This window comes from Polistes canadensis, unplaced genomic scaffold (assembly GCF_001313835.1).
Source record: "Polistes canadensis isolate GaletaPanama2010 unplaced genomic scaffold, ASM131383v1 scaffold_476, whole genome shotgun sequence".
Classification (NCBI taxonomy): Eukaryota; Metazoa; Arthropoda; class Insecta; order Hymenoptera; family Vespidae; genus Polistes; species Polistes canadensis.
In genome coordinates, this window is record NW_014570023.1 from 17214 (window position 1) to 31342 (window position 14129).

At 43.7% G+C, this 14129-nt stretch overlaps 2 protein-coding genes across 2 annotated transcripts in view; both read left to right on the forward strand.

Annotated features, from left to right (window-relative positions):
- The first annotated feature begins 5973 nt into the window (after positions 1-5973).
- LOC106792570 (uncharacterized protein YBL113C-like) lies at positions 5974-8949 on the forward strand. Its single transcript, XM_014759040.1, has 6 exons — positions 5974-6119; positions 6712-7058; positions 7221-7513; positions 7664-7916; positions 8024-8506; positions 8657-8949. Exons 1-6 carry the CDS (start codon positions 5974-5976, stop codon positions 8947-8949), a joined length of 1815 nt encoding a protein of 604 aa, XP_014614526.1.
- Positions 8950-9070: 121 nt separating this feature from the next.
- The window catches only part of LOC106792572, a 12369-nt gene continuing 7310 nt past the window's right edge, over positions 9071-14129 (forward strand). The window contains exons 1-2 of the mRNA XM_014759041.1: positions 9071-9084; positions 9138-9564. Coding sequence (XP_014614527.1) covers positions 9071-9084; positions 9138-9564 — 441 coding nt within the window. The remainder of the gene's footprint in view (positions 9085-9137; positions 9565-14129) is intronic.

The window sequence follows — 14129 nt, forward strand, 5'->3', positions numbered from 1 at the left end:
CAACTGCATTTGCACATGCACCTACAAATGACAATGCAACAGAACCTGTTACTGCAATTACAACTGCAACTGCATCTGCACATGCTCCTACAAATGACAATGCAACAGAATCTGTTACTGCAACTGCAACTGCAACTTCAACTGCACAAGCACCTACAACTGACCATGCAACAGCAAATGCAACTGCAACTACAACTGCTACTTTAATGTCACATGAACCTGCAACCGACCATAGAACAGCAACTGCAACTGCAACAACACATACAACTGCTATTGCTACTGCACCTGCAACTCTAAATAAACCTACACCTACACATGCAACAACTTTTGCAAAAGCAACAGTAATTGCAACTGCAACTTTTACTGTACTTGTTACTGCAGATGCAACTGCAACTTCACAGGCAACTGCAACTGCAACTGCCACTGCAACTAAACCTGTGACTGCAACTGCTCATGCACCGGCAGCTGACCATTCAACAGCAACTAAAACTGCAACAGAACACACAACTGCTTTTTTTTTTTTTTTACGTCAGGGGGAAAAACCTTCAAAAGGCGTCCTGGGCCCGGTAATAAGGGGAGTCTCGGATTCCCACCGATTAAAAACCCCACCTGAATCTAAGACTAATATGCAAAGAAGGAGGCAGACGGAAAACACGGTTCATGCATACCATACTAAATGCCTCCTTCCCAGACAAGTCTGGACGGAATTCGCCATGCTCTCGACACTCACTCTCACACATCACTCCTACATCAGATCGCACTCAACAGGTACATTCCCCTTAGTATCGCTGAAGCCACGCATACTGAGGCGCACTCAACAGTTAGCCCAGCCATCCGTAACGTGACGTGCAGGATAGGCCTATTCACTTATACTGGTTCTTACTCCATGAGGGGGAAGCGGCGCACAGGACTCGGCCATTCGCCGCCTAGGCCACCCAAAGTCTCGCTTGGGGAAGCCGCTAAGGTACAAGTCCCCTCTGCGGCCACGCATGCATCTTTCTCACATTCATCCATTCTCTCTCCCTCCCATCATCCTTCTTCTTCCGCATCACAAGTTCCGCAAAGGACTGGAATGTAGCCCACCCACCCGGCATATTCAGTGATTCTCTGATTATACCGGGAAGGGAGAGCCGCACCCCCCCCCCCCCATAACTCCTTTACTCCCCAATCAGAGCATTCCTCTCATTCGTGCACGTTCGGCAGACTATCAGGGTGTGATCCTCGTCGTCCTTACTAACCCTACAATAAAAGCATCGCGGAGATGCAGCTTTACCTATTCTATATAGGTACGCCGAAAAACAGCTATGGCTGGTCATCAGCTGAGTTGTGTGAAAGGTTGTGCTGATAGAGAACGGCCTCTCAACCCACTCAACTAACCCATCAGCAATAGCTGCCCTCACGCGCACCCCTGTCTCCCCCGGAACTCCAACCAAACTTAACTCCTCTTTCCTCTATGCAACAACCGCACCCCACCTCGCGAAGGCACCAAACGCCGCCTTGGTGCCCGGAAGGACTGGTCCTTCCGCACTCCCATGGGCCGCATAAGCCTCCGCAAGCCGCGACGCAAGATGACCAAGGGGAATGACCCCCGCAACCATCATTGCTGCATGGAAGGAAGCCGTTCTATAAGCGCAACACAACCCTGATCGCCACCTTCCTTTGTAACTGCCTTATTCTGAAGTCCTCCACAACAGCGCTACCACACCGGAGCTTAATAAAGAAGGACCAAGTGGATCATGCTGCGGTAGAGGCGCCGTTTCTTTTCCCTCAGTGCATGGAGGTTCGGAAGGAGCCTCCTAAGTGACCGAAGGGTCCCCTCCGCCTTAGGATTCAAGGCCTGAAAGTGGGGCCTGAACGTTAGGTCAAAGTCTAATACTACAAGGTAATAATACAAGGTATTTAACACTGGGTTTCAAGCTAACACGAGACCCCCTAATTTTAATGACAGGGAGCTAAGCACTCTTGCGTCTGCAGAGGGCAGAGGCAGGGAAGGCTATTGCCTCTGTTTTGTGCGGCGCCACCTGGAGGCCATGCCCCTTAATCGCACCCACAAGCACTTCGAGGTCTCGTTTCGCATTCGCAATTGCCCGAGGCAGGTCCTGCCTAACCGCTAGGAGGGCCGTGACATCTGCGTAACAGACAACACTGGTGCCCCCCGGCAGCGCGACACGGAGGACGCTATGTTTCACAGTGTCGGTCCCAGTATCGACCCCTGCGGCACCCCACACGTCACTAGTTGTTCGATTACCTGACCCTGTCTCCCTACAAACACCAAAGACCGATCCGATAGATAACTTCTTATAAGGTTCATCTTATACGTAGAGAGGCCTTTGTCTTCCATTGCCCTAAATATGGTGGCCCACGAAAGCGAGTTAAACGCGTTACTTATGTCCCATGACACAAGAATCCTAACCTGCTCACCGTCCACGTTTTCGTGAATTATGTCCCTTACGACCAAGAGGGCGTCCACCGTCGAGCGACCAACCCGAAAGCCGTGTTGAGCCGGCGAGAGTAGACCCCTTCCCCCACCAGGAACTTATTAATCTTTGAAACCATCACTCTTTCCAGCAGCTTGCCCACCTCGTCAAGCAGATAAATCAGCCTGTAGGAACCAGGCAAGTCGTCTAGGTGCGCATCCTGTTTCTTTTTGATGAGGACCTGCCTGGTCCTCTTCCAGGCCCCTGGAAAGCTGCTGGTCCTTAAGCACTCCGTAAACAGTACTGCCAGGCCAGGCCCACAGTGTGCAGCCGCTATCCTCACTACCGCGTCTGGGACGGCGTCCGGCCCCAGAGCTTCTCTAGCGTTGATCTTCTTGGCCGCAGCAAGCATTTTTCCTGTCGTAACTGCAGCGCCATTCACTGGCACACTGCGCCTCCCAGCTGAACCGTCCCAGTCCATTAATGGGAAGAAACCCCCTAACACACGGTCCAGCAAGTCCGGTTTCGGTACCTCGGTAAACGGCACCGCGTAGGGTCTCAGCTTTCCGATGACAAGTCGGTAGGGTCTGCCCCACAGAGATCCGACTTTGGCGTAGCCAGGAACTCCCGCAAGGCCAGGGTCTTTGCCCTCTTGATGGCCCGCTTCAGATCCTTCTTCGCAGTCCGCAGGCAGCGCTCTATCCTCCCTTAATCCCCTCTTCGCCTGAACCTTAAGTAGCGCCTTCTTGCCGCAGTTGCCGCCGCCCTGAGAGCTGCAAGTTCCTGCGACCACCACGACACCTTCCTTCTCCCGTCCATCTTGCCGTTTATCCTCAGCATAGCCATGTCACAGGCACCCCTCAGTGTATCGCGCACCCACTTCACCAGCACTCGCGCACAATCAGCGTTCCTCAGACGCGTATCGTCACCGTTCTTCGGACGCGTCCACTCACCCGATATGAGGGCAGCGGCAAGATCGTCATTGTCTACGGCCCTTAAATTTCACTGAGAGAAAGTCTTATCCTGTGAGTGTAAGCTTCGGACACCAGTCGCCTCATGCCTGTACTTAAACAAGACATAACAATGGTCTGAAAGGGACTCTGCCTCATCTACCCTCCATTCCGATAAGCGGACACTAGCAGCTAGTGAGCCCCACGTAAAGTCGATAACGCTCGACCCTTCCGGTCGTGGGGCGGCTAACCCGATTGGAGAGATGCAAGTCCAATCTATTGGCCCTCAGGCAGAGTAACTCTCCTCTTAGGTTACCCGTGCCCTCAAAGTTCCACCTAGGAGCCCGGGCATTGAAATCACCAGTTACCAGTGCTGAAAGGGTGGGATATCTTCCCAAAAGCTCTTCGAGCTCGTCCAGGAGTCTACTTAACTTACCAATTACCTCGCTGGGGAAAAAGCAGACGGAAACTACCAGCCAGTCCCTCTATTTGACGGCAACAAAAAAGGAACCCCTGCACACTAGGCTACAGGGTCTTCCGCTTTCACCCAGCAGCACCGCAGTACGCGGAGCCCCCCTCCGGGACGAGAGTTATTTCTCGTTCCCTGGGGGCAGCCACCACGGTTCTGTAATGATGGCAACCCCAACCCTGTCCTTGCGCATGCGCTGCGTTAACAATTTTTGCGCACCGCGCGCATGGTTCCAATTTATCTAAATGCAGTTCTCACTTACCGCCACTACTGCAGCTAGTGGTCCCTTCTCCAGTCCTAGGCTAATCCTGCCAGTTCTCACTCCCTTTTCTATTCCCACTTGCAGGAATAAATAGGTCCACTTGGTCCACCTCCATGGTTTCCCTGTTTTTGGTACCCGCACTAGCAGGACCTCCGGTAGGTCCATCCCCACGCGCACTCGCTGACACTTTCGCACTACGCGCACTCGCGGACACAAACACTCCCGTCCCAGTTTTACGCGGCGGCACTACCGGACACTCCCAGGACCCCGCACGATGGTTCACACTATTGCCGCCGGCATCCTTGCAGACCATGCACTCAATCCTGTTTACGCAATTCTTAGCTACATGGTCTGGTCGCCCACATCTATAACACAGGATTGCCCTGTCAACCGCACTCGGGCATCCCGCTGCGACATGTCCCTTGACCAAGCAACGGTTACACTGCAGCAGCCGCTGCCGCAGGCTGACGACCCAAGCCGTGCACCAGCCGAAGCAAATCTTGCCCTTATTCAGGGCCGCCTGAATCGTCGCCAGCGGAGCAGTGACAACAGTCTCCCCCAGTTTTCCCCTCCCGGCCCTTATATCTCCCACCTTGATGTTGTTAGGGTTTACGCCCCTATTCAGTTCTAGTAGGGCATTCCTTATAATGGTGGCATTTAGTCCCGGGTCCATCCCCACAAGCCTAGTTGTACCCATCCTGCCTGGAGACCTTTTCCTCCGGGACCGTCTTCTTGAGGGCCTCAGCCATCCGGTCCGCTTTGGCAGCCGCCTCCTTGCCCTTGATGCCCTAGATAAAGGCTCCAGTGAGCCCCCTCCAGACGGTCATCGTTTCCTGGCTCAGCTCCTTCAGGTTGATGCTCTCCCTCGCCTTGACGAGAGCATCCCGGTAGGTGGCTGCTTCCTTACATACCAGAGAGACCGCCGCAGTCTCTCTGATTCTCCCCTTGTGGTTCCTCTTCCGCGTCTTTTTCCTAGATTTCTTCTTGGCCTTCCTTTTGTCCTCGGCCGTATCCGTGCTAGCAGGCTGCTTTTCTTGTGTTCCATCTAGGCTGCCCAGGGTCTGTTGCGCTGCCGCTGTCCAGAGCTGCCACTTCTCTTCTTCCCACCAACTACCTCTACGAACCCATCCCCAGAAGCGAGGGGAACCGGGGTCGGAGCGTGCTGGACAGGGACGCGTACAATGTTCGGGGTGGGGGGAGGCTCCAAAACTGACCCCAACAGTGGCCTTCGGTGCGGTCGGTTAGCTAAAGCGCGTACAGCACTCTACAGCTCCCTATTGGACTGCTTTTACACCTCCGTACCCTTGTTAAACTCTCTCAGCACCGTTATTACGCTGCTGATGTCCGCGTTCGAGCTAGATCTGGCGGCATTTAGCCTCTCGTCGATGGCCGGTGTCTTCCTGCCCGAGGGTTCACTAGCCCTCTTTTGCTCAAGGCTCTAACCTCACCCTGAACACGTGTAATAGTGGCCTCCTTCTTCTTAAGCTCCCTCCTAAGCTTACCACAGTCCTCCTTTATGCTTCTCTTTTGGGCCCCCCCCCCATGCTAACCTCGGCCCTCAGCTGGCTCACCGTCTCCGTCTTAGAGGAAGATGCACACTAAAGCTTCCCTAGCCGGGCGTCTATTTCGTCCGCGATCTTCAAGGCCCCTCTGATGTTCCTCTTTATGCGGCTAGACACTTCCCCCTTCAAATTAGAGGACCGCGCCCGCTCCGCCTCTTCTCCCATCAAGAGCTCCCTCAACTTGATGGTCAGCCTCCCAGACTCTATAGCTGAAAGAGAGCGGCTGCTTTCTACCTCCTTCCCAGGGATGACAAACTCCTTCCCCGGTGGGACCATTTCGACGATCATACAGTCTTTCTCCTCCGCAGACACCATGGTCAGCCTTATTCTCTTGCTGCTCATCGTCTTGAATGGTGAGCGCGAGCCGGATAGCCTTAAAGCTTTGAATGCTCTGGCAGCTCGTTGCTACTCCTCTAGACCGTCTTTCCTTCCAGAAGCATTGGTTGGTCCACAAGCCAGGTTTGCTAACTGTAAACAACTTCTCGATACATTAACCAGAGATGGGGCCAGGTTGCCTACCCCTGACTCCTGACAGTCGTCTGATAACGACAGAGGGTTGTCTGTCCTACCACCACCAAACTCCGCCGTTGTGTGGGTCTCCCTCCCCCACCGGTTTGCTGCTAAAGTTGTACCCTCTATATTTTTGTAATTCTGTAAAAATATGGGATAAAAAACCTTAGCAAAAGGGAAAGGAACGAAAGCAAGAGAAGAAGGAAAAGAAAAAAATAAACAAAGATGGGACAGAAAGCGGTAAATATAGGAATAGCCATACGAGATAAATCACACACTATACATACCTTTCCTTTTAGTCGCCTCTTACGACAAGCAGGGAATACTGTAGGAGAATTCTGCTGCCCCCTGCCAACAGGGGCGAGGGCACACACAACTGCACCAATCACTGCAAATGCATCTAAACCTACACATGCAACGGCTTCTGCAAATGCAACAGCAAATGCCACTGCAAACGTAGTAACCACTGCACATACAACAGCAACTGCACATACAACAGCAACTGCAATTGCAACGGCAAATGCAATTAAACTTGCCTTAGCAACTGTAAAAAAACTGAAACTGAAAATGCTACTGCAACTGCCAATGCATATATAGTTACATCTGCACAAGCAACTGCAACTGCATCTTTACCGGCAACTGTCAGTGGTACTGCAAATACAACTGCAACTGCAACTACAATTGCACACGCTATTGCACGTGCATCGGCAACTGCAAATGGCACTGCACATGCTACGGCAAATGCAATTGCAATTGCCCTTGCACCGGCAATTGCAAATGCATCAGTAACTGCAATAGCAACTGAACATGAAACTGCAAATGCAATTGCCACTGCTACTGCACATGCACATGCAACAACAAATGCAACTCTAATAGCACGTGTAAATGGTACTGCATCTGAAACTGCACATTAAACGTCAAATGCAACAGCCACTGCGACTGCATTTTAGCTATTGACTGCAACTACCACTAAACATGCAACTGCAAAATCATCTTTGCCTCCATCTGCAAATAGAACTGCAAAATACAATTTAACTGCAACTGTATAAGCCTTGGCAAGTGCACATGCATCGGCAACTGCTACTGCAACGGCAAATGCAACTGCACTTGCACATATACATGGAACGGCTACTGCAACAGCAACAGAACCTGCACTTGCACATGCATCGGCAACTGTTACTGCAACTGCACATGCACCTGCAGCCGTCCATTCAACAGCAACTAAAACTGCAAAAGCACATAAAACTGCCATTAAAACTGCACCTGCAACTGCAAATGCACTTAAACCTACATATGCCACAGTTACTGCTACTGCAAACGAAAATGCAACTAATACTACAACAGTACCTGCAAATGCACATTAACCGACAACTGCCCATAGTACAGCAACTGTAAATAAAAAAGAACCTGCACTTGCACAAGCACCAAAAACTGTTACTGCAACTGCAAATACACCTGGAACAGACTAAGCAACGATAACTGCAACTGCCCAGGCAAATGCAACTGCTACTGCAACAGTTCCTGCAAATGCACATTCACCTACACCTGCACATAGAACGGCTACTGCAACTGCAACAAAATCTTTTAATGCACATGCTTCAGCAACTGCAACTGAAAATGCCCCTGCAACCGACCATGAAACGGAAACTGCAACCGCAACGGCAAATGACACCGCAAGGGCAACTGTACCTGCAACTGCACATCTACCAACAACTGCACTTAGACATCTACTGCCACTGCAACAGTGTCTGCAACTTCACATGCAAAAGCAACTGCAACAGCAACTGCACATTCTACTGACAATAAAACTGCAACTGATACTGCACATACAATTGGATCGGCATATGCCACAGCAACTGAAAATGCTACCAATACTGCAACTGCACAAGCACCTGCTACTACACATGTAAGTGCAAGTGCAACTGCAACCGCACATGCAATCGCAGATGCAAATGCAATTGCATCAGTAACTGCAACTGCCACTTCATATAAACTTGCATCTGCATATGCTACAGCAACTAAGACTGCTACAACAAATGCAACTGCAGCTGCCACTACAACTGTAACTGCATACGCCTATGCCTCTGCAAATTCAACAAATAACAAAAATGCCACAAAAACTGTTACTGCAGTAGAACATGCCACGGCAAATGAAACAGCAACTGCACATGCACCTGAAAATCCAAATGCACCAAAATGTGCACCTGAAACTGCACATGCAACAGAAACAGCAACTACGACTGCACATGCTACTAGAACTTTACCTTTGCCTGCATCTGCAAATGCTACTAAAATTGCTGCTGCCACTGACTCTGCAACCGCAAATACAACTACCAGTGCTACTACACTTGCACATGCAATTTATCATGCAACAGCAAATGCAACTCCTACGCTCTATGCAACAGCAACGGCACAGTCACGAGAATATTGAACTGCAACTACAACTCTAACTACAACTGCAACCACTACTGCCTATGCAACTGCAGCTGCAACTTCATATGCTACTCTAAATGCAACTGCAACTGCAACTGCACATGTCTTTAAATATGCTAATGCAACAGCAACTGAAAATCCTACTAAAACTGCCACTGCACATGCACCTGCTACTACACATGCAACTGCAAGTGCAACTTTAACTATACGTGCATTGGCAACTGCAAATGCAGCTACAACTAAAACTGCACCGGCACATGCAACTGTATTTGCATTAGCTACTGCAACTGAAACTGCAACTATGACTGTCACTGCAATTGCAAATGCACCTGCAACTGCACATTAAACATCTACTGCAACTTCAACAATTCCTGCAATTGCACATGCAAGAGAAACTGAAACTGAAACCGCTTATACTACTGTAAATAAAACTGCAACTGATACTGCACATACAATTAAATCTGCATATGCAACAGCAACTGTAAATGCTACCAAAACTGCAATTGCTCATGCACTTGCTACTACACATGCAAGTGCAAGTGCTACTGCAACCGCACATGCAATCGCAAATGCAAATGCAACTACTACTGTAACTGCAACTGCCTTTGCACATACACTGGCAACTGCAAATGCAACAGCAACTGAGACTTCTACAGCAGAGCCAACTGCAGCTGCAAATTCCATACCAATTGAAAATGCTACAAAAACTGCTACTGCAATAGCACATGAAACGGCAAATGCAACTGCAACTGCACATGAACCTGAAAATGCAAGTGCATCAACAACTGCACCTGAAACTGCACATGCAACAGAAACAGCAACTACTACTGCACATGCTACTAGAACTTTATCTTTACCTGCAACTGCAAATGCAACGGCAACTGCAACTGCAAAGGCTCATGCAACTGCTACTGGACATAAAACTGCCCCTGACTTTTTTACTAAAAATGCTAATGCACATGTAACTGCAACTGCACATGCAAATGCAACTACAACTGCATTATTTTGTATATATACATATTTTTTAACATTTTTATTTGCACATGCAACACACATAGGACTGCAACTGCCTCTGCATATGCACAGGCAAGGGAAACTGCTAATGCAACTGCACATGAAATTGAACCTGACACTGCAAGTCACATGTCACTTAACATGCAACTGAGCATGCAACTGCGAATGCAACTAAAACTGCAACTACATCTTTTTGGTAATATATATTTTTTTACATTTTTTCCTGCGCATGCACTGCATATGCAGCTGCTGCTTAATTTGCAACTGCTCATGCAACTGCAACTTAATCTACAACTGCAAGTGCAACAGCTACTGCAACTGCAAAGTTTCATGCAACTGCTCTTGACTCTTTCACTAAACATGCAACTGCACATCTAACTGCAACTGCACATGCCTCTTCAACTGCAACTGCATTATTTTGTATATATATTTTTTAACATTTTTACCTGCACATGCTACGCACATGAAACTGCAACTGGATTTGCAGCCGTACTTGCAGCGACAACTGAATTTTTTGCTATTATATATTTTTTTACATTTTTTCTTGCGTTTGCAACTGCACACGCACATGCAACTGCAACTGAGTCTGAAACAGCACATGCAACTGCAACTGCATATGCAACTGCACATGCAACTGCAACTGCATATGCTACTGCAACTGCAACTGCATTTTTTTGTTTAAAAATGATGAAATTTGTAAGACGCTTTACAGTAAATTTTATTAGGTATATTGTTTAAACATATAAATATATATCCTTTAATTTTATACTCATCACTTTATAACTACAGATAAGGGCACGGCTAAAGCGTTTTTCTTCTCTATTTTTATTTCTTTTTTTTGTCACACACAAGCACACACTATGTTGGTTTGCAGTACGACGTGGTATCAGCCTCACTTAAAATGGATTACTACTACTACACAGTAATTCTTTCGCTACTGCGCGCGCTCATTGGTCAAATCAAATAGCGTGCGCTTCTTCGATTTTCTGTTACACATTTCGTTACTTTTCAGGAAATCACTCCTAGATATCGACCGGAAAGCTGTTACCCATCAAAAAAAGATTTTGATCCAGCAACGGATTTATGCAATTAAATTTTATTTTTTAATGGTTAACGCTAGTCTTTTAACTAATGTTTCTTTTGTAAAGACTCTATTTCAATTATTATGCTAATATAATGCAGTTCCAGCTAAAAGCAAGATATATATCTGTTGAAAAGTAAAAATATTATTTTCGCATTGGAAAGAAACAGTTTTATAATTCTTTTAAAAAATATTTATTTAAAAAATATGACAATTTTTTTCTCTCCGCAATGGTGATCAATTATTTTGCTGATAAAAAGAGTTCTTTATTTTTAACAACGATAAAAAGAATTCGATGACACTGTTAGATAATAAATGATTTTGGAAGACACCGTCTTCTTTTTTTTCACGCTAGAAATATGTGCTTTATTATTCTATAGAAAGAATTGAAAAAAGAGTTCATTTTTGTTATTTATAAATTATTTTCTACAATAATTCTTATTAAACTATAATCTCTTGCTGTTTTTTGATCAGTATCAGTATACATTAAAATTTTTGTTTTAGTTTTCGAGATTTTTAAAACTAATGCAGAGAAGTTTAATTCCTATTACTATCGTTACAAATATGTATCTAAAAAAAAGTATCTATCCAAACAGCCGCGGAATATTGTGGGCGTATGAGCTAAGAAAAAAATTATTTTGTTACGCAAATGTGTGATATATAACTTCTTACGTGCGTACATAAGTAAGCACACTAGTTTTTTTTTAGATAACTCTCTTGTAAGGAGGATTTACAGATTAATTTAAACTTACATTAAACTCTTTACTACGCGGTGGGACGCAACATTACCGAAACAGCACTCGTAATTAGACATTCTATACATTGTTTTGATTTTTTGTATTAATTATAATCTGTTAGGAAGTGTATAAAGTTTAGTTACTTTTTCTTATTATATATGTTGCTCTTTTTATAGTTGTTGTATTGCCCATATTAAGTGATTGGTCAATTTATATTTCATTAATTATGTATTTTCTACGTATGAAATCTTTTCATATATGTATATCAAAAATTATTAGATTTAACTTATTATAACAAAATATTAATTAAACTGAGGATTTGTTAGACACACTGATTCACATTTTTAGATACTTGATATAATTTTAAACAAAATATTATCTATTCGTGTAAATACGGAATAATGCGAACATAGTATTTAGTATATCTATGATTGCGTTTAGCAATAACAATGGCATCGTAAGTCAATAATTATTTTAAGTTAATTTACTAATAAACAATAATTGAAAATTTATTTTTGAAAAATTAGTTATTTATAGTTTTATACTGATAGAAAAATATCTGATAATAATTTTTACTCACAATAAGTAGGACATATTGGATGTGGAATTATTTTTGAACTATGTTTTTTTAATTCGTGGATGATACATTATAGTAAGACTGTTTATATTTTTTATCTAACATAGGCTTGCTATTACCTTTTTAAAGTTTTTTAAGGAGGCTTAACGAAAATTGGTCAACTTCTGGTAAGTATATTTATATTACAGAATATGAAATCATAGAAACTGGTATATTTATCGCATTGACGTTGACTTTAAATTTAAAAAAAAGGAAATCCTAGAAGGTGCTACTTTATTGTTTAATTAAAAAACGTTGGTATTAAATCAATATACAAAATTTATAATGTACAATAAACAAAATATTTTATCTACATTTCTTTAGGAAATGTTCTACAAGTTTAAATTTTTATAACGATTTTTTAAAATGGTCCCAATGTTTCTACTATGGAACAATGTATTATTCTACTCGTTCTTTGTCCGCAAAATTATTACCTGAAATGTTTAAACTACCTGTAGTTACACGACAGTGTTGCCACTTATTCATTAGATTCTTAAGTAAAAAATTAAAAGAATTTACGCTGACTAGACCCCGCTCCGACGTACACTTTTCCTTCTCTTACTTACTCATTCTTGTTTTAGTGTTTTAATACTTAACAGCGTTAGTGCCTAATCACAAGTAAAAATGCCAAAAAAATATCATTAGAGATGATGAGATTTCTCGGGACACCAGGACAAATATTATCGAAATTATTTATTCAAAATGCTCCGCAAATTAGAAAAAACATAGCAAAGGAAGAAAATGAGCCACAGACGTCGAAAGCGAAACAGTTCATGGTCCAAGGATATAAGCAAATGTACGTAATATACTTATGACTTATACGTATATTTAATCTATGCACAGAACAGTCTCTGAGATTTTATCGAGCGTTTATTAAGTGGGAACGCAGAATTGTGAATTCCTTGCTTACGGAAAAAAAAATTTATTCGCAGATCAGTTTGCGGAACTGTCTCACTATATTATAATACTTGATATTTATGATGAAATTTTAGAAATGATAGGCGTAAATTCATTACATAATTTTGACAAAATTTGGTCAAAATAGCCATGAAAAAGTAGCAAGTAGGCTAGAACATATCGTCATTTCTGGTTTGTTAAAGAAAAATCACCTAGAGCTAGAGGAAAAATACCAGATACAGAAATATTATATTTGAATTGAAACTCCACAGCTGAACGCTTAAATTAAAGCAACAATTTCGAAACCGATTTTAAGGGACAAGGGGTAGTGTATTTAATTTTTTTTTTTTTTTAAGTTTCTGTTTGTAAATATAAAATAAAGTTTTATATACTTACTTCACTCATTTAAACATTTAACACTCGTTGCAGTAGCGCATAGTTTTTTTAAAAGCAACAAACCTAATACGAATGTTCAGAGCTCACTTTTCCACAATGTTTATCTGCAGACTTTTATTATGCTCAAATGGTGCTTCTATTGCTACATATCTTAAGTTTACATAATTTCTAAATTTCAATATCTAAAGTATGTCATATCTCTACTTCAAAAGTCCTGTATTTTTTAAGTTATACTTCTTTTAGCGCTTTTGGGGAGAAGTGATGAGTGAATTTTACAATAGAACCCAAAAATCGAAACGACGATGTCGTCAATATTTACGATGCGCGAGCAAAGCGATTCCCAATTTACGGCATAAAGTATTCACTTCTTTCTCTCATTTTTTTTAAGCGGTCACCCATCTAAGTTGTTATCGTACTTAAGCGTTGCTCGACCTAAATGATCGAGCAGGAGCTTGTGCTGCTACCGCGCTATGCCCGTTGACGCATCAAGTAATTTTAAATAACTTCCTGATATTTAGTATGGATTTGTATCTACATTTTGATATTTTTGACAATGATCAGTATACACCTAAATTTCTGTAAAAGTTTTCCAGATGCCTAAAACTAATGCAGAGAAATGTAATGAATAATGTTAATATAATCAAGATTTTTTTTCTTATCCAAAATTTATTAATATTATTACTAAGTTTACTCTTAGGGAAGTTGTTTTTTTGGACGGGTTTAATTAAGATGAACACAATATTTATCCGTTGAACGTTTCGTCTCTATTTGAGACTTCCTCAGCA